The sequence below is a fragment of the Phaethon lepturus genome, unplaced genomic scaffold (assembly GCF_000687285.1).
Source record: "Phaethon lepturus isolate BGI_N335 unplaced genomic scaffold, ASM68728v1 scaffold5502, whole genome shotgun sequence".
NCBI classification, from domain to species: domain Eukaryota; kingdom Metazoa; phylum Chordata; class Aves; order Phaethontiformes; family Phaethontidae; genus Phaethon; species Phaethon lepturus.
In genome coordinates this window covers 70665-95377 of record NW_010521124.1, presented here as the reverse complement: position 1 = coordinate 95377, position 24713 = coordinate 70665, and the positions used below count along the sequence as shown (strand labels likewise).

General features: G+C 43.8%; 1 protein-coding gene across 1 annotated transcript in view; it reads left to right on the top strand.

Annotated features, from left to right (window-relative positions):
• Positions 1-14079: 14079 nt before the first annotated feature.
• Positions 14080-24713, top strand: part of EGFR (epidermal growth factor receptor) — a 45910-nt gene continuing 35276 nt past the window's right edge. The window contains exons 1-5 of the mRNA XM_010281403.1: positions 14080-14101; positions 15902-16053; positions 17924-18110; positions 18782-18916; positions 23710-23828. Of these exons, the coding sequence (XP_010279705.1) occupies positions 14080-14101; positions 15902-16053; positions 17924-18110; positions 18782-18916; positions 23710-23828 (615 nt within the window). The remainder of the gene's footprint in view (positions 14102-15901; positions 16054-17923; positions 18111-18781; positions 18917-23709; positions 23829-24713) is intronic.

Sequence of the window (24713 nt, the reverse complement as noted above, 5' to 3'; positions counted from 1 at the left end):
GGGGTGCACTGCCTACCTCCCAAAACCAGGCTGTTGGTCGCTGTGAGTTTTTAGTGCTGGGGTCAAGCAAGGTTTCGTGCATTCAGAAGATGTCAGCTTCTTTATGTGGGTGAGGACATGAAGCTTCGTATTAGGAACGGGAAGCAGGATTAGGACATAGTTACTGCACTATTTCCTTTTTGGCACGGGCTTATTAGGGTGAGACAGAAACTTCTTTTCCCTTTAAGAGCTGCAGTCCTTAAGAGGGGAAAAATAAATACATATATACATGTGCACATACACACATACATATGTAGATCAGCTCAGGCGGGTGTACTGCTGGTTTCCACCACTTATCTTCCAAGTCCAAAAATTGCAAGTTTAATCTCACTTTTAAATACTTCAGGTAGACTTATAGTGGCTTCAAGAGGCTGCTTAATATATTATATATATTTAAAAAATCAATACCTGTGTCCGTATGCAATGCCGTGGGGGGGAAGGCAGCAGGAGGAGTTGATCTTAAGGAGTTCACGGTACTTTTGGCATGGGATTATGCATACTAGTGGTTTCCAGCATTGCTCAATATGCAGGCACTTACAGTATTTCTAAGGGAGATGGGGTACAGACCTCTGTCTAGCGAGTGTAAGCCTGCTTCTCATTATTTCCCTTTCATGGGCATGAAAATAATCCAGGGACTCCCAGGGAGATGCAGAGCACAGGTTGAAAATCACTGGTGAGGAAACACTTTAAATTATGCCTTGGAATGAATGAGATAATACACTTTTGCAGTAATAACCACAGAGACCTAATAGCATCCCCGTACTAAAATACAGGCAAAAAATTAGTTTCCAGTGCTCCGTCTGAGAGATGTGCATATTTATTCACTGCTTCTGAAATTCTATTGCCTCTCTCTGTAAGTTTTCACATAATGACCACGATGAAAAACTTTCCATCAAGAGATGGCCTTCCAGTTCTGGGGTATAGGGTTTGATTACTTATAGCCAAGTTTGTGTGTAAAAAAGAGCTTAAAACCAAAAAGAATGAAGTAAGGTTTTAAGGCAGAAGTTTCAAAAGCAGCAGTATTGCCATCAGAGCTTCAGCAACATCGTCTTTACATGATCACTGATTTAGGCCAGCACGGATTTTCCATCTTATGAGTTTTTTATTGAAGCGTAAAACATATTCTACCTTGCTGATGGAAAGCCAAATTTCAAAATAAATGCAATTAAATGGAAAAAGAAGAGCAGACAATTTTGCATGCTTGAAGACACATGTTATTAGGAGCAGGTAAGAATGTGTTTGCTGTTTATGAACATCCCCACAGTTCTGGGTAGGATTAATTTCTCCTGAGAACGCAAGCTCAGTCCTGAGGTTTCGGAAAGCCAGTATTTTGCTGTGTCCCATCCTTGCAGTGCCATTAGTCGTACCATGCGAACTGTAGTTGCAAGGGTTGTGGGACTCCTCCTTGGATCTGTCAGCTCCAACATGCAGAGAGAAAAGCTACACCCAAAAAAACACATTGGAGTTACTATTGGATGCACATTTTCTTTTCTGGGTTGTGTTAGTAGCACATTAGCTGGAATAGATGCACACTGACAGGGCTTTTACCCGCAAGGATAAACTGTATTGCTGCTTATTGGAGACTTCGGTAGAGTATAGCAGAAACTTTCCATAGACTGTTTTGAGACCTTTAGTGGAAACTTATTTTGGCAAGGCTCTGAAAGTACTCAATAATTTTCATTATGAGATCCAAGAGCTAAAACACAAAACCCTTCTATCGGAGGCTGCCTTGTAAAAGCAAACCTGGTGACAGCAGAGACATCCCGTAGCTGTATAACATATTCAGATCACAAGCTCAATTTTCCTCTGGGTTTTTTCAACCCCTGTACCAGAACCTTTTGGGAGCTTGTAAGCTGAATGAGGATGTAATGCATCTACCAGCAGCTGGTTTCGGTCTCTTCTAAGCCCCCCCTTTTTTTTTTTTTTTTTCTTTTACCGATATTATTTTTAAGGCTGTGTTGCATTCTGCTTAATAATAAGGAGACCGCTTCAAGGTACTGCAGCCCAGTGCAGCTAAGTGAAGTCATTTTGGAGCGAGACAAGCTCTTGAAATGCAACACTGATATCAACACAGAAATCTGGTGTTTGAGGCAAAATTTGTGTTCTCATTCCTTCAGAAAGTTCCTTCACAGAGTCATAGTAGGTTTGGAAGCTTTTCTTCCGGGTAGCAGAACTTCCATCATTGTTTGAGCAGTACTGATCCCTCTTAAAGAGGGGATTTTCGAAAGTCAGTGGTGATGGCCACCTCCCACTGGTGTGCCATATAATTTGTGTGCCGAACTCCTCTTCCTGCTTTAGAAAATCTCCACCTAAATGCTTTGCCATTGAGGTTTTGTAACGTAGACCTTTATTTCTAGTTTTAGGAAGAGGATTGTTCTGCTTTATTTTTACGAGACTGAACATACAGTCCAGTGTAGCACCACAGTCTCACATGCAACCCTGCAAAATTTATTTCCTAGCCCGTGGAAGAAATAGCTTGATTTGCTCAAGACGAGTTTTGGGTCCAAGTTTTGGGTGGTGAAGACGAAGGCAACACAAAGCTGCTCTGTTCTCCGGAGCTGGTAGCATTTCATCGCTCACAGCTAGGTGATTTACTGGGCTCACAAGAGCGGCTGCAGCTCCCCCATGAAGCGACAGATAGCAATGGAAGACTGGCGAATGCATCAAAGGCAGCCAAACAGCCCTACGTCTTTAAAAACTTGCTAGGTCATTTTTCCCAGATAAGGTGGCTCTGGTTTTAGTAAGGCTTATCAGAAGACACTTAACGCAGGGAGCAGCGTCGCAACGGAGCGGGAGAGTTGGCTGTGTGATGTGCGTATTTGCTCAGAAGGCGACTGTTTTGCAATTTGGGAAACTTTCTGGGATGCAGTGGCCGAAGCCAGATCCTTCTGAAGTTAATGTCATGTTGTGGAAAACTAAGTTGGATTGATTTTTTTTTTTCAGCTGAGGTTCATAAGGGCTTGCCTTGCATCAATTTCTTCTCTGTTGTTTTTAGTACTCAGTAAAAGTCCTTGAAAACTTAAAGATTTAAGCATGCAAATTCCTAAGAGTGGTGGATCTCAAATGTTAACATTGCTTACCTTTAATATCTTCCCATCTTGCTACTCCACCAACCCTTTCTCTGAATTTCCATGTAAGAAACGGGCTAGAGAAAAATGTGGCACCTCCACGTGGTGCACCAGAAATATGCCAGGATGTGATTTTAATCCCCCTGCTAAAGAAACTTCTCGCAACAGAAAATTCAAGGCAAAGAAATGCCACAGACATGAAGCACAGTGGGTGTCTTGGGCAGGTGCCGTTGTATTTTGGAAGGTGGGAGGCATCCTAGGGGTGTCAGGGTGGTTAGCAGGTACGCGGCGTACGCACTCGGCAGATGAGCAGGCGCCATCCTCCTGCGACACTGCCAGGATGCCCCGCAGCAGTAATCCCGGTGCTGGAGCTTACATTGGGGTGTTCCCAACTCCGTTCCCCTCTGTTTTCTTCTAGAAAACAAAAGAAGGCCTCTGGCTTCGTGGAGGATGGGACTGAGAGCCGTCCTGCTGCTCCTGGCACATGGCGGGTGCACGCGGGGAAGGACGGGTGCGCAGCAGGACTTGCACGCCCGCTCCTCCCCTCCCGCTGCCTGCGGACCCAAACCGGTGTGCAGCAGCGAGTTTCCGAAATGCTGTAATATAGTAAAAGACAAAAGTTGATTATTTCTAGTCAGAGAGTGGAAAAAAGAAGAAAAAAACCCCAAACCCAGCAGATTACAAAAAACCCTCCATCCATCAAAATACTTGAGTGCAATCTTTTGCAGAAGAAACGTTGCGGGGATGGAGGAGCAGATGGGAGCAGGAGTGAATGAGATCAGTTTTACACTCAGGCTTTCATGTCTCTACGTGCGTTTTGCTGCACTAGTAAAAAGTTTCTTTTTTTTTTTTCCTCCCTCAAGACATCTTTGGCAAAGATAAGCACAGTCCAACCGACTGCTACCGATAACATTTTTACATTCTGTGCTGGAGCTTAGGTTGTAGCTAATTTACCAGGCTTCTGTATACAAGGGGACGTTTATTCCCCCCTTTGCTGAACTGATGGAGCAGTTTCTTTCTGGCAACTTTTTCTGCAGGGAGCAGAATGCCTTAAAGCAGGTTTGTGGCATTTATGTAAGGGTTGGGGTTTTTTTAATCCTTATCTGCATGTCATCTTCTGGATTTTCATATTTGCATGTAGGGTTTTTTTGTATTTGAGAAAGCTGCACGGCATTTTGCCTGCCTCGTTGCTTAGAACAAGTCCATGAAGAAGACAAAACTGGTACCATCTCTCAAACTTTGGGGACAAAGGAGTTGCACAATCAAATTTAGCAGCTGCAGTCACCTTCATAATGATTTGAAACTGTTCACAACTGAACAGCCACGAATTCTGGGTATGTATGAAATAACAATTTGACATAAAAAGGCTGGTACAGGATGATGTATTTTGACAAATCTGTATTTTCATTCTTTTCAGGAAAGAAAATAATTTAATTTACCTGTCTGTTAATATGGTTCTTTTATTAGTGTTTTCAAAGACAAGAGGTAAATAAGGGGTCCTCAAAAGTCTGCCACAGTGACAGTTGCTTTACAGGCTTTTGTGCAGCCCATTGCATATATGGACCTCAAATATTTTACGCGGAAACAGAAAAGTTTCTTTTAAAGAACTGGAGAGAAAGAAGAAGGAGGAAGTGGAAGGGCTGTTTTGGCAAGGTCAGAGAGTAACAAAACCTGTTCTATAACCAATCAAAACAAAAGATAAACCCCATCATCTCATTTCCTGGGACATGTGCAAATGGGTGTCTAGATGACACAAGTCTGAGAGCATTAGCAGAGGTTTATCCAATATAACATTATATTTCTGGAGTTCAGATCGCAGAATTTCTGGGCTCAATACTAAGCCATGGAGCAGTTGCTTTGCTGAAGAGGGTGAAAGAGCGTGAGGAAGGCTGCCTGCCTTCCAGCTCAGGTTGCATGGCAGAGGTTAACCATGGAAATCAAGAGATGGAGAGGGAACATTTTCAGAGTTTGAACAGCATGTAACGTACTGTAATCATGCATTTCAAGTACCTTTTAAAATGTTCAAACTTGTTTACATTTCTTCACAGAACTAAACTCTGGCATTAAATGTGGCTGAGATTCCCTATTGCTAAATAAGACCAACTCTAAAAGCAGTCCACTTGCTGTAACATGCAACATTTATAGTACCAACGACTAAATTCAATGTTTTTTCTTCCCAGACTTTTGAAGATAAATTGGTCTCCATCTTCAAAACTTACCCAGGTGCTGTTAAATCACTTTGTGGCTTTTTAGTTGTGCTTTCAAAACGTAATTGTAGTTCTCCTCCTTCCAGAAAAAAGGGCGGTAGAAGTCTATTTACCTCATTTATTGAATTTCACACAGTTTAATGAAGTGAAATAAGAGCTTGATTCAGATCCCATTGGTTTCAATAGCAGTCTTTCCACTGAGTTTTAGTCAAGGCTTAAATGAAGATCAGAAGGTGATCCAGAGCTCATTTACATTTAATATGCTCTTCAGCTATTCCTTTTAAACTTAAATATTATTGGAGGCTTTTCAAACCAAGCAGCATGTATTAACTTGCTTGCTTTTCAACATGTGCAAATATCCAAATTTCAGCTGAAAGCCCTAATGTAAGTGTTAACCGTAGCATTCATTCCCATGAATGTGCAGTAGCTGGAGACAAGCTTGTAAAGCTTTTTATCAGTTTTCACTTGTTCTTTGTAGTTAGTCGATGGGGAGTTTGCTACGTTAGTACAGATAACTTAACAGTACCCTTATTGTTTGAAGCAGTAAATATTGTTTATCTTATTCTTGTCTGCAGTTTTTGTCTTGTTTTGACCTCACTTGAGAAGGACATCTCATTCCTAAGGGACAAGATGTCTCTTGGGGAATTTTAGGGCATAGATCCTTCTTTCTGTAGCTTTCCAACTTGAATCCATAAGAGGCCAGAACTTGCTGTAGTTCCTTGCTATAGACCGGCTTCGGAGGATGCATCGTGCATGCATCTATACATGTGATGCAGCTGTACAGGCCCAGAGGCTTGATGCAGCGTCCACTGTGGTTGCTGGCAGACTTGCCGTGACTTCAGTGGGCAGAACCACGCACAGAAGTAGATGGGGTTATCGTGGAGGTGGGCACTTGTAGTTCGAGGCAGTGAACACTTGCACGGTTGCTGTTGTGTTTTCAGCAGTTCTCCAGATACGTTGCAGTCTCTAGAGATGTCAGTCCAGTCATCTGGGAGAGCTGTATGTGTATGTGTATATATTTTATTGGTAAAAAAAATAAGAATGTGTTGCATTTGTAATGGCAAGCTTTTAGTCTTCTGCTTGGAATCAGATGTAAGTGGTTTCTCTTGCCCTCTTTGAATCAGTATGTGAGTGCTTACATAGAATTTACACCTCAAGGGATTCAGAAGTACATGTATGAGCACCAAGGCTTATTTCAACATAAGACTTGATTTAATATAAATAAAGAAAAACATGTGATTTGTTTTCATTGGAAGGCACAAATGAAAATACGCAATTGCAGTGTCTTAAGAAATCCCACGTGGTAAAATGTTCACAGCATAGTTTAATGCTTTTAACTCTAATTTCTCAAATTAACTCATTTTGAAACAATTTTCAACAATTCAGTGCTGATGTAACTAGAAGCCAGTCCCACATTTTCATGGGCACACATCTTTGGTTTCTTTCTATTGTGCTGTAAAATCCTGCTGCTCCATAGATGCTGCCAGAACAAACAGCAATGAAGAATGTAATTTTTTTAGACCACAGAGCACAGGCTGACATATCCGTTGTCATCCACTTGTTTTCCCAAATATCCCGGTGTAGATCTTGAGATGCCACACTCCTGCCACACACATCTCACCGGATTAAATGTTCAGAGAACCATGCCCATTGTCGGAGGTCTCTCGGCTGGTTGCTGCTGCGCTCCACACAGGCTTTTTACACCACTTGCAGCAATGCAGTAAGACAAAATTCACTGTGGATGCCAAGAACCGTTGCGTTTCTCCGAGCTGTTTCTCAGGACGTGAATCTCGCGTGGATGGGGCTGAGCGATGGGGTCCTTCTCCCGCTCCGGAGCTCTGCCTGGCAGATGCATATGGCTTTCTGGTGGTGGGAGTAGTAGCTATGCCAGTGCGTGAAGCTGGAGGGCAGGAGGGTGCAGCCATGGGCTGTTAGCTAGAGGCTGTGCTACCTGGGGGGCCCATCCTTGAGGAAACCATTGGAGGGCACGCAGCCTTCTGGGATTGACACCGAGGTCTTTTGCCCCTTGCATGGTTTTGTTTGGGGTTGTCTTCCACAGTATAAGACAGACTTACTTCGGCTAGTATGTGGGTTTCACACAGCATAAAGATCATTGTCCTGAAACACAGGCGTGGGAAATGCTTTCTCTTGGAGGACACAGTGTTAGTGGGATAGCAATGCTTCCATCCAGTGTTACCAATATACCACTGACTCTTCCTTTCCCCGCTCCCCGATTTCCTCCGCAGCAGTTTCCAAAGTGTAGTTCCTCTCCATAGCACTTGGTGGTGTTTCCCTGTGCTGTACGCTGCTTGGATGTCGAAGCTGCAGATGAAGTTTTGACTTGAAGAGCCGTGTTTTGCACCTTAGAGCATCCACCTTCAGTCGCTCTGCTGTACATAGGGAACTGCGGAACTAAAAATGGCAGGCTGTGGCATGAACTCATCACTTTGCCCATACTGGTCTTGATAGATTTGTAGGGCCAAGCTTGTCGCCCAAGGGCTCACATGGAGAAACTTTGCAGGGGTGCACCTCAGAGTCGATGTTGACTTCAAATAACACAGTCAGCATGGCCTGAGTTTCTATGAAGATGATTATAAAGGGGTAAAAGGTGCCTGTGTGGTTTTTGTATGAAATTTATTAAGTGGCTGTGTATAAAATTTATAAACTGTTTGCTATATTTTGTGTATATGTGTGTGTGTATGTTTGAATAGTGGTTGATAGAGATGAAATTTCCTTATTCTTGGGTTTTCCTCACTAATAAATCATAGGAACAGCTCATTATTTGAGTTTATTGGTGATTGCACTTGCGATAGACCTAGCCATTAACCTTGAACAACAGCTCACCAGGGAAAGTCCCACACAAGCTCTTGGTGCCCTTTATAGCAGCCTCCCCAAAGGCTGCCAGCGGGAGGAACAGCCCAGCAGCAGCACCCCAGCTGATGGTGAGGACATCTTGGGGAGTCTGACTTTCCAGCCATCACTCTCAATAAATACCCTGCAAAACTCGAGGCAAAGTCTTACTGCGCTAGCCGTTGGCCATGTGGCGGACACAAAATGCAGCTTGGAGAAAGGTTGAAGCCTGAGAAGAGCATCCCGGTGCCTCCCCGTGCTATTTGGGAGTGGGAGCTGCGCCCAGCAGCACCCGCTTTGCCGGGAGAGGAGAGCCCTCTAGTGCTCTCGGGCACGCCGGGGCACCACCGGCGATTAACGCCGGCTCCCGCCTCCCCTCGCTTGGCATTTTCCCGCGGATGCACCCAACGGCTGCGGTTTTCTTTTGCGTAAGCGATGCGCTGGTCACCTCTTATTATCCCCAAGTCCTTTTCAGGGCAATTGCATCCCAGCACCCTGTTCTCTGTCTGGTACATGTTCTGCAGTCTTTGATGTAAGACCTTGCCTTTGGCTATAGTTCAAATAATGTTGTTCAGGGGGCTTATTTTCCTAAATTATACAAACCAACCTGTGCAGGTCATCTGTCCCTCTTTGTTATTTAGAACCCCGGTGATGTTTGTGTCATCTGCAGGCATTCTCAGCAGTGATTTGATGTCTTCTCAGAGACCACTGACAAAGCCACGTGAATCTAAACCCAGGTTATCTTTCAGTACCCCTCTAGAAACACCCCCTCCAAAAAGTCCCATCTATTATTGACCTTTAGAAACCAACCTTTTTCGAAACTGTAGGAAATTGCAGGGTGACAATTTTCCATTTCTGAAATTCTGCTGATATTTACAGAAAATACCTGTATCCCTCTCATAGTTTCATCCTAAGGCATTTGGAGAGGAAACTTCAAACCCTGGGCTAGCCCACCCTGTCCTTGTAGTTGCTCTGAATTTACACCAGCATCAGCAAGAGAAGAATTTAATCCCCCCCAGTTTGCATTGAAGCCAGTGGGAAGACTGATTTCAGTACATCCTGGTCTGGCCTTAATCTGGAGGATTAATGAAGATACATGCTGAATTAAATAATGGCAACAGAGAAGAAAAATTGAAATATTATGAACTGATATTGGGGAGAAAAAAAAAAGCACCCTAGGGAATTAATAAGGCTGAATCCCTTGTCAGGAATGTTCTGGCTTTGGAGAGGTCTTCATTCAGGAGCAAGTTGTTTTGTATATGATTATTTATTCTTTCAGGTGAAGGTGCTCACCAGCAATTGGGCCATCTAATTGTCACACTGCCTATGTCCCTTGCAATTCAGGACATGACTTTTGCCATTGGAGGGCAGGTCTCCACTCCTAGCCAGAGCAAGGGGAACTCAAAATTAGATTTAGCTGGAAAAGTTGCTTTCATCAAGTACATAGAAATAAGAAACCATCTGGAAAAGCTTTCCCTTAAGGCATATTCGTTTTCTCCACTATGGCATTAGTTTTGGGTCACTTTTGCAATTACAGTTTCCATCTAAGTATTTTTATGAGCTCTGTCATTGTTTTTTTCCTAGTGTATCTCGAAGTCAGAATTAATCTCAGTGACTGCATTAGTCTAAACCACGCTGTTTGAGGAGGGACTTAGTACAGTCACACGAGGCTATTTTTCATGATGTTTTAAATGAAACTGTTTGAATATGGGCAAAAATTATCTTCTGTGGCAGCATTTCCAGTGACTGAATGCTGCTGTTGTTAAGATGAAAATGGACTTTTTAGGCGTCATACATGTTTGCAACCCCTATTGTCAAGGGAAAACATCTGCCTGCGTCTGAGCACTGTTTGTACCCCTCACCTGTTTTCTAGCTTTTCCTTTCCTTTTCGTAACTTCCCACAGCACATTGCAGCAGATGTGGTTTTCTTTTTCTGTCACATGGACTTTCCTCCCTCTTGAAATTCTTGCTCGGTATGTAAAATACACTCAACCCAGTAATACGAAAGTTTATCCATCACATCTCTCTCTAGTGTTGAGGAACTGGTTAATATAAGAAGTGTTTCTATTTAAATGGTTAATCACATAAAACGTAATGTCACTTTCTTTTTCCAACCTCAGATATTTCCTACCCTGTTTCCTTTAGGGAAAGTGTTGTATGATTCTTTCTATCAGAAATATTCATCAGTCATGATGACAAATGTCCTGCCTGCTCTAGTACTTCCTTGTAAGCTTATATGACATTATTTTAATCATTTGACAGTACTAGCCGCACTTTTCTGGCTTCCACAGTAGTATGGAGAGGTTATGTGGATCTGTTCAATACCTGCAAGGGAATGCTTTGAGGTCAGTTAAAAAAAATACCTGATATACAGGACCTGCCCTTATAGCTGATATACAGATTTGTGCTTGAATAGCACAAGGATTTTCATTTAATTTCTGAGACCCCATTAGGTGAAGGTCAGTGGAAGCCCTTGTAAGGGGAAACGGCTTTTCTCCTAGAGTGGCATGGCCAGAATCCCCCATGCGAGGGGCAGGGCTTTGGGATGGTGTGATCGCCCATACAGACACATGTTGGGCAGTATTTCTTACAAAATTATTCTGGTTCACTTGAAAGGTTTTTTTCCCCACGCCCTGGTTGTGCCATTATCTCCCCTGGCCTTCCGAGCCAGCTTTGTATCTGGACCAAGTGCCTGGGCAGGTACTGCTCTTCCATGAAATACTGAAAAAAACCCCCAGAAGTTAAATTACTACCAAGAAGTGAGGAGAGGGGAATATTTATAAATGTGCTGGCAGATTAAACAAATAGCTCTTGCCTGCAAGTTTTGCGTTGTTGTCAATAATGGCTGGAAAACATGCCAAAAAAAAAAAACCAAACCATTTATTATGCTAGGTCGTATAGAGTTAAAAGTGATATAAGAAGCATGGAAATGGACTTCTGTGTCTCTGGAATTGCCTTTGTGAGTTATTATTTTGATCTGTCTGTCAGAGCTGCCAGGAGACCAACAGAGGCTAAGTATGGCCAGAAACAGCTGATTTGGGGATTGGTGGTAATTTGGTTTCAAAGCATTCTCCGGTGTTTTTCTCAAGTCTGGGACAAATATGCGTGACAGGATAGGGACTTCAGTAATCAGATTTTCTGGGGAAAAGATGAAAACGGATTTCACTTGTATCAGGGCAATTGCTGCAGAGACCACTTTGTTTAATCTAAGCTTGTATGGATTTGGGAGAATAGAGCCCCTTAGCATTACGGCCTGGACGGATGCATTCTCTCTTCCTACCAGCACTCGTGGAAAATGCCATTTAGGAAATGCTTCGGTTTCATTCCACTTCTTTGGGCTGCACAAGAGAAAAAAGGCCAAGGAGCGGAGAGGGTAGCAGAGGATGAACCCATTTGTATCACCAAGAAATACTCCTTTAAGGCCAAGTTTGAGTCAGAGAAGGGGAGCAGGCATGTCTGTGGACCAGAAGAGGATTTTAGCAGCCAGGGCAGCCAACCCTGCACTTTTCATAAGCACTAAAATTCAGTGAGTTTGCATCTATCAGTAGTGTGCTTCTTCTTTAACCTCTTTGATCACTGCTGTCTTATATAGCACCTGACATTTTGGCTCATTTCAGCAATATCTGCCTCTTTTCTAGGCTGTCTGTTGACGTAATACTGTGACTGATTCAAGATCAACATTACTTTGGCCTTTAGGAAGCACAGCATGTGTGCTAAGAGCAATATCATATAGGAATAAAATGTTTTGTGGTGGTAACCCCATGCTGCTGCCCTGCAGACTTTTTGGGTTGCCTCCGCGTCGCAGGGGTGATGCCTGGGGCTCCGGGGGTCTGGCGGGTCACCTGGGCTCGGGCAGGTGAGCCTCGTGCTCCCCGCAGGCAGCCCCCCTCTCAGTGCTGCTGCGGACGGTCGCCTCCTGGGACATGCTCTCTGTTGCAAAACTTCCCAGATTTTCCAGACTGGCTGTATTTTTATTGAATCAATATCACAGATAAGAGCAAAGCTTTCGTCTTTTAGGGATCAGCCCATGCCCTGAAGTTCAGCTCTGGATCTCAGCTTTTCTACTGTTCAGGGACTTTCTCACCCTGAATTTTCATCAGGAAACTTCTCTGGTATTTTTACTCTCCTTTATAGCTAATGCTATATAATGCTTTATAGCTAATGCTATAATGCTGCAGCCATTTCTAAGTGTCCACATGGGACATGTATTATGTGGTACATGCTACCACAGCCCCCAGCAGTACCATGTAAGTATCCATACCCACCACTGACTCCTAAACCTGGATAGTGCTGGCTTCACCACACATTGAAACAAAAGTTTATAATGAATGTATGTAGCATCAAAATCTGTCCTTTGGAGGGCAAATAGGTCAAGCTCAATAGAGCTTAAATCATAATATAATCCATCCACTCATGCATGCACGTCTCAAAACTCTGCAGAGCAAGGCAAGCACTGCATTGTCTATGCTTTTCCCTCTGGCCAGAATGGTGTTCACACTGTAGTGTTATATACAGATAATTATAGCATGTATCTTTTCCGAGCATGGTTTTCGTAAGCGAAGAAATTGCAGGAATGCTATTACTAATCAGATGCAAGCAGGCCATTTTCTTTTCTTTCCAAATGTTCTAGCTGGAGAATTATTCAGCACCTTTGCCTGAGTTCAGTAATACTGCTGCAGGGGTTTAGCTTGTTTTGTTTGATTTGGATTTTATTTGCTCAGCATATACTGCTTATGACCCAGGTTCTCACTTGGTCAATACTGCTGTGATGAAGTTCACTTTTTGGATGTACTTAGATCTCTTTGCAGCAAACAAGGATTTGGCCTTGTATCTCTTTGAGCAAACAAAAAATTGTGCATGAGGGGGAAAGCTCCTGTAGGGTGGTCTGCCTGATGCTAGCCATATACTGTTGAGATCTTAAAAGAAGCAACCCGTTTCCTTTTGCTCTCCAGATCTTAACTAACATCTCATCCCCATCTAATGTTTACTGCGTAGAGGATGTGATGGGCTTGATGGAGGGGTCAAGTTGTTCTGCATGTGGCTTAAGACACCTTTGGTAGAGACCCATTAAAGCGCTCTCTACTCACAGAACAGGGCAAGAAAGTAGGTCCTGGAGGACCAACCTGAAGCCTCTTGGGAGCTCGTTATGTCTGGGTTTCCCTCTGCAGCTTCACAAGCTGGCAAGCTCCTTCTCTTGACTATTTGGTCCTGCCTCCTCGCTGTACTCAAAGCTGTTTCCAATGCAGCAGTTCATGGGGCATCATGGTGAACCAAATCAACGAGCTTTCCTGAGCTAAAAATACACTCTGTATATGTATTTATTTATTGTTCTGCGTTATTTGTAGCTTGGATCAACTCTTTGGCATGGTTCACTGAGCAGCCCCATGGGAGAGGGAGAGGGAGAAGCGCAAGAGTAGCCATGCCCTCGGCTGCTGCATCAGCCTTGACCTAGTAAGCAGTGAAAAAGTCTGTGTTTCTTGGGACAGTTGAGCCAAGTTCAGAGCTCCAGCGTTTATCCTATCCCAAGGGAATCACGTTCAAGGCTGTGCAGTTTCTCCTAGGGCTTGTTTCAGTGAGCTGGACTGTGCAATCCAACCAGTGCCAAGCCGCATAGGGTTGATGGTGGGTATGGGTGGGTGGCCAGGAGGATGCCACCACAGAAGGCTCCTCCTTACACCCTTCCTTCGGTTCAGACATAGCATAAACACTGCAGCTTTTGCATGGGGCCTGTCTCAAAGTACCAGGGCAGATCTTTGCTGTTAACACCAGGGATGCAGCGAGAGCATCAGGCCATTTGTGGACCCTGAAGACCAGAACAGGCTGACTTACGTGTCTTTGTCTCTCTGAGCAGTATAAACTGCACCTGCTTCTGCATCGTATTTCAAAATCACACCATTTTATAGATCAGATCTGGGATGCCTAAACTGACCATCCAAGGTGAGGTTTAGAACCATCTGAGAATCTTTTGTTACTGGATTTTTCCTTTGCTGGAGGAACACAAATGCTGATTTTAAGCACAAGCATGTTGGAACAGTTAAGTTTGAAACTGGAGCAGAAAATTCTGCTTAGGAATTTCTCATCCATTACAGAAATTCAAGGCAAATGTAAAAAGGGTCATTTTCAACACTTGATGCTCATGTAATAACAAGCAGCTTAGTGTAATCACAGTCCCTGCTAAACTGTCCCCGTTTATTAGTGGTTGACATTCTGATCCCAAACACAATAATGCTCATCTCGATGTGTAATGAGAAATAACTGAGCAATGTGAGTGAATAGCCTTCCTTTAAACATGGACAAAGAGTATGTAGTCTGTTATCACTGTAGCTCCTTAATGGTGATGACTGTACTGAGAAGTTACATGTGCTCGACGAATAGTTTTGACGATTGATAAGTGTGTCTTTATCACTGCTTATTAAGTTCTTTTTCCTAATAATAAAGCATCAGTTGTTTGGTAAATCTTAAATAGGTGTTGCCTTACGTTACTAGCTCTGAAACTTATTTCCAGCTTTGTCAAGAGTTTTTGGTTTTTGCTTTATAGCACCGCACACAGTGGTGTTCCAGTTTGTGACTGGTGCTTCTAGCAATTTTGGCTCTACAAAAGTATCATTTCATTTATTTTTTTTTCTGAGTTAAAAGAATGCAATTCTTTTGGTGTCTTATGGAAAGCTATGAGGTCAGGCTTGGGTTGCATTATAGTGACGATGAGATGAAGGCCTCCTTGTGCTCCCACTGAAGAGCAAAGTTGGGCTGAAGCATTCCGTCTGGAAGGTGTGAAGTCTTTAACCACATTGCCTTCTGTATCGTTCTTCTTCCCTCTATATTGGCATAACTCAGAGATGTTTTAATTTTAGCTATGTAGGGATAACCCAGGGAATGACTAGAACAGTACAGAGTTTCTGGGGCTTGTGTGTGGTGTTTTTTTCTTTAAAGCAATTTGAATGTTGCTCTTTTATTGCAGTTGAATATAGTGGTGATAACTTGACAGTCCCTCTAGGTTTGGCAAACCCAAGTAATAGAATTTCAGGTGGGAACTAATTTTTCTACCGTGCCATTAGAAATGTTTGTAATCACAGCGGTGCTCTGTATAGCACTGCTTCGTTCCCCACCAGCAAAGCAGGCTTAGGTGGATTTGTGTGCCAAAGCTGAATATGCCAGGAAGTCACTTGAATCTACCATCCTCCCATATGTCAGAGTGGCAAGAGATGTGTGAGCCCTGAAGGTTCAGTTTGCTCTTAAAACCCAGTCTTGTAGCTTGAGGGGTCCTGCAGGAAACACCCGCTCCCTCCCACTGAGCTTACAAGGAGACCCAACACCTCCCAAAGCATTGTAAATGGATCCTCAGGGAAAGAGCCAGGAAATACCTGGCAGCATACCACTTTCAATGGTGTTTGATGGCACTGTATCAATGCCCTCTCCTCAGGAACCGAGTTATGTTTGTGCTACAGAAAACTTAGTGCTACTTGTGTATGAAAGCCTCATCTTGGAGTTTTTTATATAACAGAAAGTGACGGAGGGTTATTCCAGCTCTTAATTCCGGTCCATCTCTGTGCCTGGGAAATGTCACATGCTCCCTACACTATTGCACTATTATGGTCATGCAAGATAACGTTCTTGTTTCTTATGAACATGTGCTGATGCTTCACTTGCTATGGTGCCTGCAAAGATAGGTGGGCAACAAGTCTTTACCCTGTACTTATTCTTGCTTTCCTTCATAGAGCTTTCTTCTTTCCTCCACAGTTTGTCAAGGGACAAATAACAAGCTGACCCAACTGGGACATGTGGAAGACCATTTCACCAGCCTGCAGAGGATGTACAACAACTGCGAGGTGGTACTGAGCAACCTGGAGATTACATACGTGGAACACAATCGTGACCTCTCTTTCCTCAAGGTTGGTGTTCTTGGCCAAGGTGGCCTTCCCTGCATTTTTTTAAGTGCAAAGGATCATGTACCTACAAAATGTTGTTGGTGATCCAAAAACATAGCTAGCTACTGTCAGAGAAATTGCAGATCACAGTCTCAGCATACCTGTAGGCTGCAGGATACCTTCAGCCCTACTATACTAAATCAGGTACTTTGAGAAATAGCTTTTCAAACACTTGCCAACCAGTGCTGGCTGCCATGCAGATGGGTTTTTTTAATAAATATTTTTACATCCTTACCCATTGCCTCACACCTCAGAGGGCAACAGGCTTTGTGGTGCTGTTGGGCAAAGCAAATCGCAAAGTGAATGGCAACCCACTGGTGGCAGATTTTGAAGTGTGGAGGCCCTTACCCATCCTTCCAAACTGTGGTCCCTTCCCCGGCCATGGTGGTGAGTGCCTCTCCAGTCTGCAGCACCCAGACCCCAAGCAAGCAGGCAGATCCTGTGCAATAACTTCCCACACGGATGCATCAAGCAATCTTCAAGATAATCCTCTGCAGTTGACACACGGGCTGTTCCCATCTCAACATTTGCTTTGTGCACAAGTGCACGAGCAACCGTGGCAAGCTGAGAGGGGAACAGACAGGGGGTGGATGCTAAAACACAGCTGCAGCATGGCGAGGAGCACTGTCTGCCATGAGGATCTCCAGGTTCTCCACCAGCAGAGACCGGGCAAGGGATACAGCTCTTCTTGCCCCGCTGCCAGACTGCCGCCAGCAACAATAGCATCACACCTTAGGTTATTTTTTTTTTAAAAGACGATGTTTTAAATGCATTGCTTTTTGCATGCCACATTATCAGATTAGGAGGTTTTCAAAGAAAGAGCCAGGGGAGGAAGAAGTTTTTTTGACATGATAAGTGTATGGCTGGTATCAAGAGCTTTTGTATGGTAGCTTTGAATAAACAGGTCAGTCCTCTGGGTTGAGAAGAGTAATCTCTTTGTGTGAGCTTTTCTCATCAAGGAACAAAAAAAGGGAAGAAAGTATTTTGTTATAGTAAAAAGCAAGAACATCAGAAAAGAGATGGTTCAGACATATGGGTTACAAAGTATTGCCATTTTTCTTTCCCAGGCACGACTTTACCACACAGCTCAGTGTTCCCAGGAATAACAGGTCTCTTGAAAACTCACTGGTGGTCTTCACAGAACAGGAAAATACCCCAAGTGGTAGCCCGAAGGTTTTTCATTTATGGTGATTTTTGTAGGAGATAGATAGAAATGCACACATTTCACAGAACAAGGCAGCAATTAACCTACATCCAGGGACGGTGCCTCACTTGTTTTGTTGTCCTGTAACTATTACTTAAGAGGGAGAAGGTTACCTGATCTTCCCCTCTGCTGACCATTGGAGGATCCGCAAGGGAAGGGGCACAGAAGAGCAAGTGTAAAAACCTCGATCAGATGGTGCCTCTGTGCTGCCAATGGTTGGGGACTGGGCAAGGATTCAGGGGAAGCATCACACTTGGTTGCCATATTATACATGCTTGCCCTGTTCTCCTGCATCCTCTAGGCAGCCCAACTTGCCCTTGCTTGGGGACGGAACAGGGGTAAGCTGGACCTTTGGAATGACCGCCTGGTAGCTACTCTAAGGGTCAGTTCATACAGCAAAGTTTTCAGACATAAAAGACAGCAAAGACATTTTTAGACATTCTTAGACAGCAAAGTTTTCCACATAGTCCCTCCTGGCTCTCTGATTAATTTTTTCTTTTAATGAGATTAAGTGGTTTATTGTTCCTTAAAATTGAAAGATGGTGGATTAGAGGGGTGGGAGGAGCAACACTGCCAAGAGTAGACGAGTGCTACGGATTAAGCACCTTTTTTCTTCTGTTGTTCTCTCAGACAATACAGGAGGTTGCAGGCTACGTACTCATCGCACTTAACATGGTGGATGTCATTCCCCTAGAAAACCTCCAGATCATCCGAGGCAATGTGCTGTATGACAACTCTTACGCCCTGGCAGTTTTATCCAATTACCACATGAATAAAACCCAGGGACTCCGAGAGCTACCAATGAAACGGCTATCAGGTGAGACAAGGGCAAGAGATGGAGGCATCTGTAAAGCAAACTTCAACTCTTGAGTTATTGGTATCAAGATCCAATTGAAGATCTTCTCTCAAAGTCATTTGCCATCAAATCCTGCTTTAAAAACAAGGATCTGAATATAGTTTCCCAGTTTCCTAATTGCTCTCCTGCTAGCCAGCCTTCTTCAAAAGATGAAGAAAGTTCGTAATTTCCTATTGCAGAAAGATCCAGAAAATCCAAAGCATCAACAGGATGGTGAGATTTATTTGTGTCCCCCAAAATGGCAAAGAAGTATCTACTCGTTATTTTGCATTATTTGATTCCAGCACGTGCACATCAGTATTTTCTGTTAAATTCCAGTGAGAGCTGGTGGTATGTGAGTTAGGGTCTAACACAGTGTCTGGCTGATGGTCTCTGGCTGTGCACACCAGCAGTGCCATCTCTGGCTGAGTGCAGTGGCCTCTGGAGGTGGCACCAGGCAGAAAGCCACAGGTACTGGCATCTTAGTGGCATCCAACAGCAGAACCCGACAGTCTGAGCCTTGTGCTAGTTGCACTATACTGCATAGTATGACTGAAGTGAAGAAACATGTGTTTTATTTCCCTTTCTTTACGTCAGAGACAGAAGACTTAGGCAGCTTGCCTCACTTACTAATTTTTTTCCTTCTGTGGCAGAAATTCTCAATGGAGGTGTTAAAATCAGCAATAACCCCAAACTGTGCAACATGGACACTGTTCTCTGGAATGACATCATTGACACAAGCAAGAAACCTCTCACGGTGCTTGAGTTTGCAAGCAACCTGTCCTCTTGTGAGTATTAACTTTCCAACAATGCTATGTGCTCCCCCATTTCAGAGGCAAGAACGCACATCCCATCTTTTGTGTGATGGGTTTCAGGTCCACCAACTCATGCATGCAGGGCTACCATGTCCTGTTCCAAGGGAAGTCCATTAATTTCTTCACCACTGGCCAGAGATGTAATTTTTTCATGGTAGTTAGGTCCTTAACTCATAGCAAAATTCTTGGGAAAGCTTCCCTTGGTTTCAGACAGTACCCTGCGTATGTGTTTCTTCAAAAACAGCTCAGAATAATGTGCACACATTTGTTTTCTGGCAATCTTCTGTTTACAATATAAGGCTGTGGTCTAGAAGACCCATATGGGTACCTTCATGGTGTTACTGTGGAACTTGAAGCCTTTTTAGCGCTAAGGCCCAAACTGAGTGCCGTAAAACTCTGGTGTTCTGGGCTGCATGGATTATCCTTGCAAAATTAATGATAAACAGGCAGATAAATCTGATACTTTAGATCAGCAGGGAGATGAGCGTGTATTTAAAAGTTTGTATAGCATATGCTTTGAGTGGGCTCAAGCTAATCCTTCAGCCTTACAAGTCCCTTGTAAAATCCCCTTGGAAAGGGGAGTTTATTTTCATTTCTGAGCATTTCATTTCTGGCACTGTAGATTGGCAGAAAAACATATTTTCTTTATCTTCTTCCAGTTGCATAATTGCCTGAGAGCTAATAGCCAACTTCTTCTGTGTTGACATATTTTCCTGTGGAGCCCTAGCGTAATCAAAGGGCTGCAAACGATACAAGTCAGCACAGGAGTTTGGCTCTAAACACCACAGAAATGTTAACCTTTAACTTTTCAAGTTAAAAAAAAAAATCAAAAACGTTCTTTGGTCCCGCATCAAATCAATCAACTCTGGGACAAGTATTAACATTTGTTCAACTATTTGATGGACGGGGCGGGGGAGGGAGAATCACGTGTTGTTAGCAGGGAGAATCACTCTGGTAGGAAATGCCTCTTAAATGTAGTGAATTCCAGATTAATCTGCTTAGACAGCCGTTTATGGTTTCAATAACGATCCCGTAATCCAAAATAAGTTGTTTCTCTGGGACTTTATTTGTCACTAAGAGAAAGAAAAAGAAAGAAACAGAGAGAAAGGAGGGAGGGATGGGAAAGAGCCTGGCACTGAACCTTCAAGGTCAGGAGGAGTATCCGTCCATCCTGCCGCCTCTCCATCGACTGTCCATCTGCCTCGTAGCCCTACGCCAAGGAGTATTTTTGGCAGAGGGCGGGAGGAGGGTGCGAAGCAGACAAGTTGAATTACTTTGTGGTCGGAGTGGCTGGCAGTTCCCTGTGAATCCAGTTGGGTTTGTTTTCTTTTTAGTTGTTCAGAAACATTGATTTACATGTGGCCTGTAGCGAGCAGCTGGCACATGCCCGGCTGCAAGCCAGCGGTGACTTGCCGTTGCATGCAAACTCCAGCAGAAGGACCAGCCAGGCAGTAGCTGAGATTCCTGTTCCTGGGAAAAATACGCCTCTTTCGTAAGCTAGACTGGCTGGGTATTGCACTTGCTTGCTCAAAGGTGTGGAGAACTGCACGTAGGAAATGAGAAATGAACAAAGCATAAGGATTTAAGGTCCAGCTCTCAAAATTTTTGAGCACTGGTATATAGGTGCTTCCTCCCCTGATTTATGGAGAAGAAAATCTGAAGCTTTTTTTCTGTGACTGACATGATGATGTTGTCGACCATGTTTATAGAATATAATACTCTGCTTTCACGGTTTAGGTCCCAAATGCCATCCGAACTGCACAGAAGACCACTGCTGGGGCCCTGGCGAGCAGAACTGCCAGACACGTAAGCCTGCAGATTAATTAAGCAATATCTTGTGTGCTCTGACATACTAAACTCTTACCTACTGAAAAACTAACCCATCAAGCACGAATTAGTGACACGTGTTTTACACTTGTCCTTCTCTGCATCCCGCTACGCTGGGGCCCCTTGAAGCACACCACAGAGGGACCTGGCCCACTTCCCGCTCTGCGGAAGCGCGGTGGCGGGGAGGGTGGCTGTGCCCGCTCCCTCGAGTAGCTCCATTTCTGGAGGGGAAACCTCGAGGTCGTTTGACTTGGGCCCGGGTTTCCCTGCAGATGTGCTTTTCCTCCAGCGGGAAAAGACTGCAGCTGTCTCCCATGTTGAAAGCTTTAGTCTGTCGCCCACAACTTTCTCCCATCTGCACTTGAGATCATTTATTCTTTATTTTGCCATATAAGAGGGAACGCAGTAGCTGCGTGCTGAATTGTTTACCTTCCTGCTGTGTCTCGTAGAGCCATTCTGCAGGCTAGTTAATGATACTTTCAATTCATTTGCACTGTTACAAGCAACAACATAACTTGATTTTTGGTGGCTTTAATTCCTCTTTTTGGAATGCACATCGGTTCCTTTTATAAACACAAAAGATGTCACCTTCATGTGGGTGATCACATTACATACTGTACTCAGAGGACCTTTGGAAGGCTCTCAGAAAACGCATAGCCATTTTTTAATTTGTAAATGAGATATTTGGAGATATTTGGCATTGTGAGGTTGTGCAGTTTGGTGCCTGTGCTTTACTGTAAAATTTTGCAGGTAGGATGCTTGCCTGATATTAAGTCTTAGAGCGACAGAAACATCCATTTAGAAGTGCTTGAGGTTTTGCAAGGCTTCATTTTTCCTAAAGTCACGGCTGAGGAAGAAGACCATCTCAATATGTTTTCAGACTTCATTAGTTCATTTTCCTGTAATAAGTAGGGAAATTCACTGTTTCTGATTCTTCTTTCCTTCCGGTTTTGTGTAAAGTTCAGTGGAAAGACTGCTGATCTAGACATAACTCAGATGAAAGCAACATCCAATCTTTGGTTTTCCGTTGCAAATAATCACCTAAACCCAAGTTTCTTGCTTCTGAGTATCAGGCCAAATCTGTATGGCTTCTAGGGCTTAAGGAAAAAGGAACACATAGCTTCTCTCTCTTCATTTAGTATAAGCTCTAGGGTTTTTTTCAGTCAGCTCGCAGTTTGGCTCATGCTTTGAACTGCTCTTGATGTGGAGAGTGGCTGTGGACGCAAAGCCCTTCCCAGGTCTGTGCCGGCAGCTGAGGCCGCACAGCTGTCCCGGGGGCTTGCGAAACATCAGGTCTCAGCCCTGCAAGCTTCCAGCATTCACAAACTCTTGCTGGCTTCGGGAGGATGACTAGGAGCACATAAAATGAAACTGTGTTCAGGCTCTGGCTCTCCTCTCAGGGCGTTTGAGAATCCAGCCAACTCAAAATGCATCCCACATTTCCATATGTGGGAAAGTTTGGGGTGATACATATCTTTCTCCTTCGACGAACGTGAGATATTCTGTATGAAATATAAACATTTGCCATGATACGTGTTTCCAGCAGGAAGCTCCAGTCAATAGCTATCAAAGTGACGAGCTGTTTTACTCCCTTGCTGATGCTTATGAAAAAAATTGTATCAAAATGCTGTTCATGTAGAACAATGTGCCTTTTATTCCCCTGTTTCTGGTTGAACGGAGGAGTTGCTATCAGAGAAGCTAATACATATTGTGGAAATAATCTGTTTCCCTGAAAATACAATATCTTGCTTACAGGCCTACAGGAAAAATGAAATAATACTGTTCAGATACAAAAATGTGTAATGAAAAAAGAGAGGAAATATGATTTTGAAAAATCACTGTTCTATACCGTGTAGCAGGCTACATTTTCCAATAATTTTCTGTTAATTAACATCCATCTGTTTCGGACTTACAGGAATTCCTGACGATATTGTAACTCATTTGTGCCAGCTGTAAAGTCGATAACAGTTACTGTAGTGCACAGCCGGAACGCTCAGGGTGCTGTAATGCAGTGGGTTAGCCATCAGGTTTCTCTGACGTCTAACGCCGGGGTCTGTGGATCAGTAATTTTTTTGTAGAGAACAAACAATCTCGTTTTGGGGCTCTGGTACAAACGCACGCTAGCCATTAATTTCTGGGGGTTTTTTTAATTGTATTGATTATTGTTTTCTCTTCTTTGATATTCAAATGGAGACGATTTCCCGATTCTCAACAAAATGTGGCAGGCAGTTTTTTCTTCCCTGCAAAAAGCTGAATCAGGGCCAGTTCTTCCTCTGTGTTGCTGCACTGGTGCAAACCCTGTGGGAGTTGAGTAATGAAGATAAAATTTGGCCAAGGAATTGAAGCCTAAAGAAAAATAATACAATATGCACATGAACTTGGTTTGCTGGGTTGGTCTCCCCTCACTCTGCAAATTTCAGAAATACTTTTAGTGCATTGAAGGGATCCTAACACCACACCAACGATGTACGTTTTCCCCATATAGTCCTGGCAGTTCTCCTCTCGTGTCGTTTTTCCCAAAGCTAGCACCAATAATTGCAGATTTTTTCAACAAAATGGAGCCAGATCCTGCTCTATTGCCCAGCTGTAAGATGCAGTGACTCCATGGAGTTTTTCTTGGTTTAGGCATTGATGCCACAGGGACCTGGATGCTCTTTCTAAGCAGGACATGGTTTGCTGGCTTGAACAACAGTGCTTAGCACCCCACAAGAGCCAAGATAATTACAGGCTGAACATGACCTCTTCTCACCACCACCCACACCAGCTCTCACCCCTCCTGAGCTTTGGCCTTATATGAGGATAGACTACACATCCCACGGGGAAAATCTAGCACAGATCCTGCACCAGACCTTTTGTCCATATTTCTTGATCTCATTGCAGCAAGTACAGCTTGAACGTTCTTCATTCCCGATTTTTTTCTTTTTTCCTGTGTCTTCTAGTAACCAAAGTCATCTGTGCCCAGCAGTGCTCTGGCCGGTGCAGGGGAAAGGTGCCCAGCGACTGCTGCCACAACCAGTGTGCTGCGGGGTGCACAGGGCCTCGGGAGAGCGACTGCCTGGTAATGATGCTACACCACCTCCATAACTGCCTTGTCCTCCAGCCTTCTTTCATCTGAGAAAGCCTCTGAAAGATGCTGACCTGGAGGGTGCCCTGGGGCTTCCCTGCACGGGTGGTCAGTGGGAGGGAAGAGGACATGAACGTCACAGCACCCTTAGCTGATCTTTACTGACTCTGCGGGTGGACATTCCTAACGCATGCCAAACCAGCATTAGTGCCCTGAAGAGCCCAGTGAGCTCAAAGTTGTTGCACAGCAAGCTACGTGTTTGCTGTAGGGCGACTTCCCCACGTAGGGAGCTGCCCAGGTCCTCAGCTTTTCCATGTGCTCCTTAATATTAGTCAGTAATACTCTTAGTTTACCAAAGCAAAACCTTGTAAGGGTAATCAGATATGATGGATCTTCACTCTCTTCACATTTCATTGAACTTCAGACACAATGTCAAGGCTTCCCTTTCTTGTTTTCTCTTGCTGTAAAAGCACTGTGTTTCAAGGACCCTGGGGCAGTGGAGGGAGAAGGAACAACAAGAGTTTCAGGGGGTTGCTGCATGCTGTGTTTTTAACTCTTCCCCATATTTGCACTACACTTCATTCTGAATTAAGTGACCACCCAGTCTGGGTTTTGTTGTTGTTATCTGTATTCCTGGTCCCCTTATAAATTGCACAGCTATGATGCCCTTACTGGCTCACAGAGAAGACGGTTATTCTCTCCCATCTGGAAAGCCAAGGAAGAAAAAAAGGGGAAAGGAGAATGAGTATTAATTTAATGCAGAATTAGGTTGGAAGAACCAACTTGTCCTTCATAAATGCCTGCTAAATTGTTCATCACCTGCAGCCAAATATAATGGCTTCGGTTTAATATTTAGCCAGAGAAGTCAGTAATCAGCAG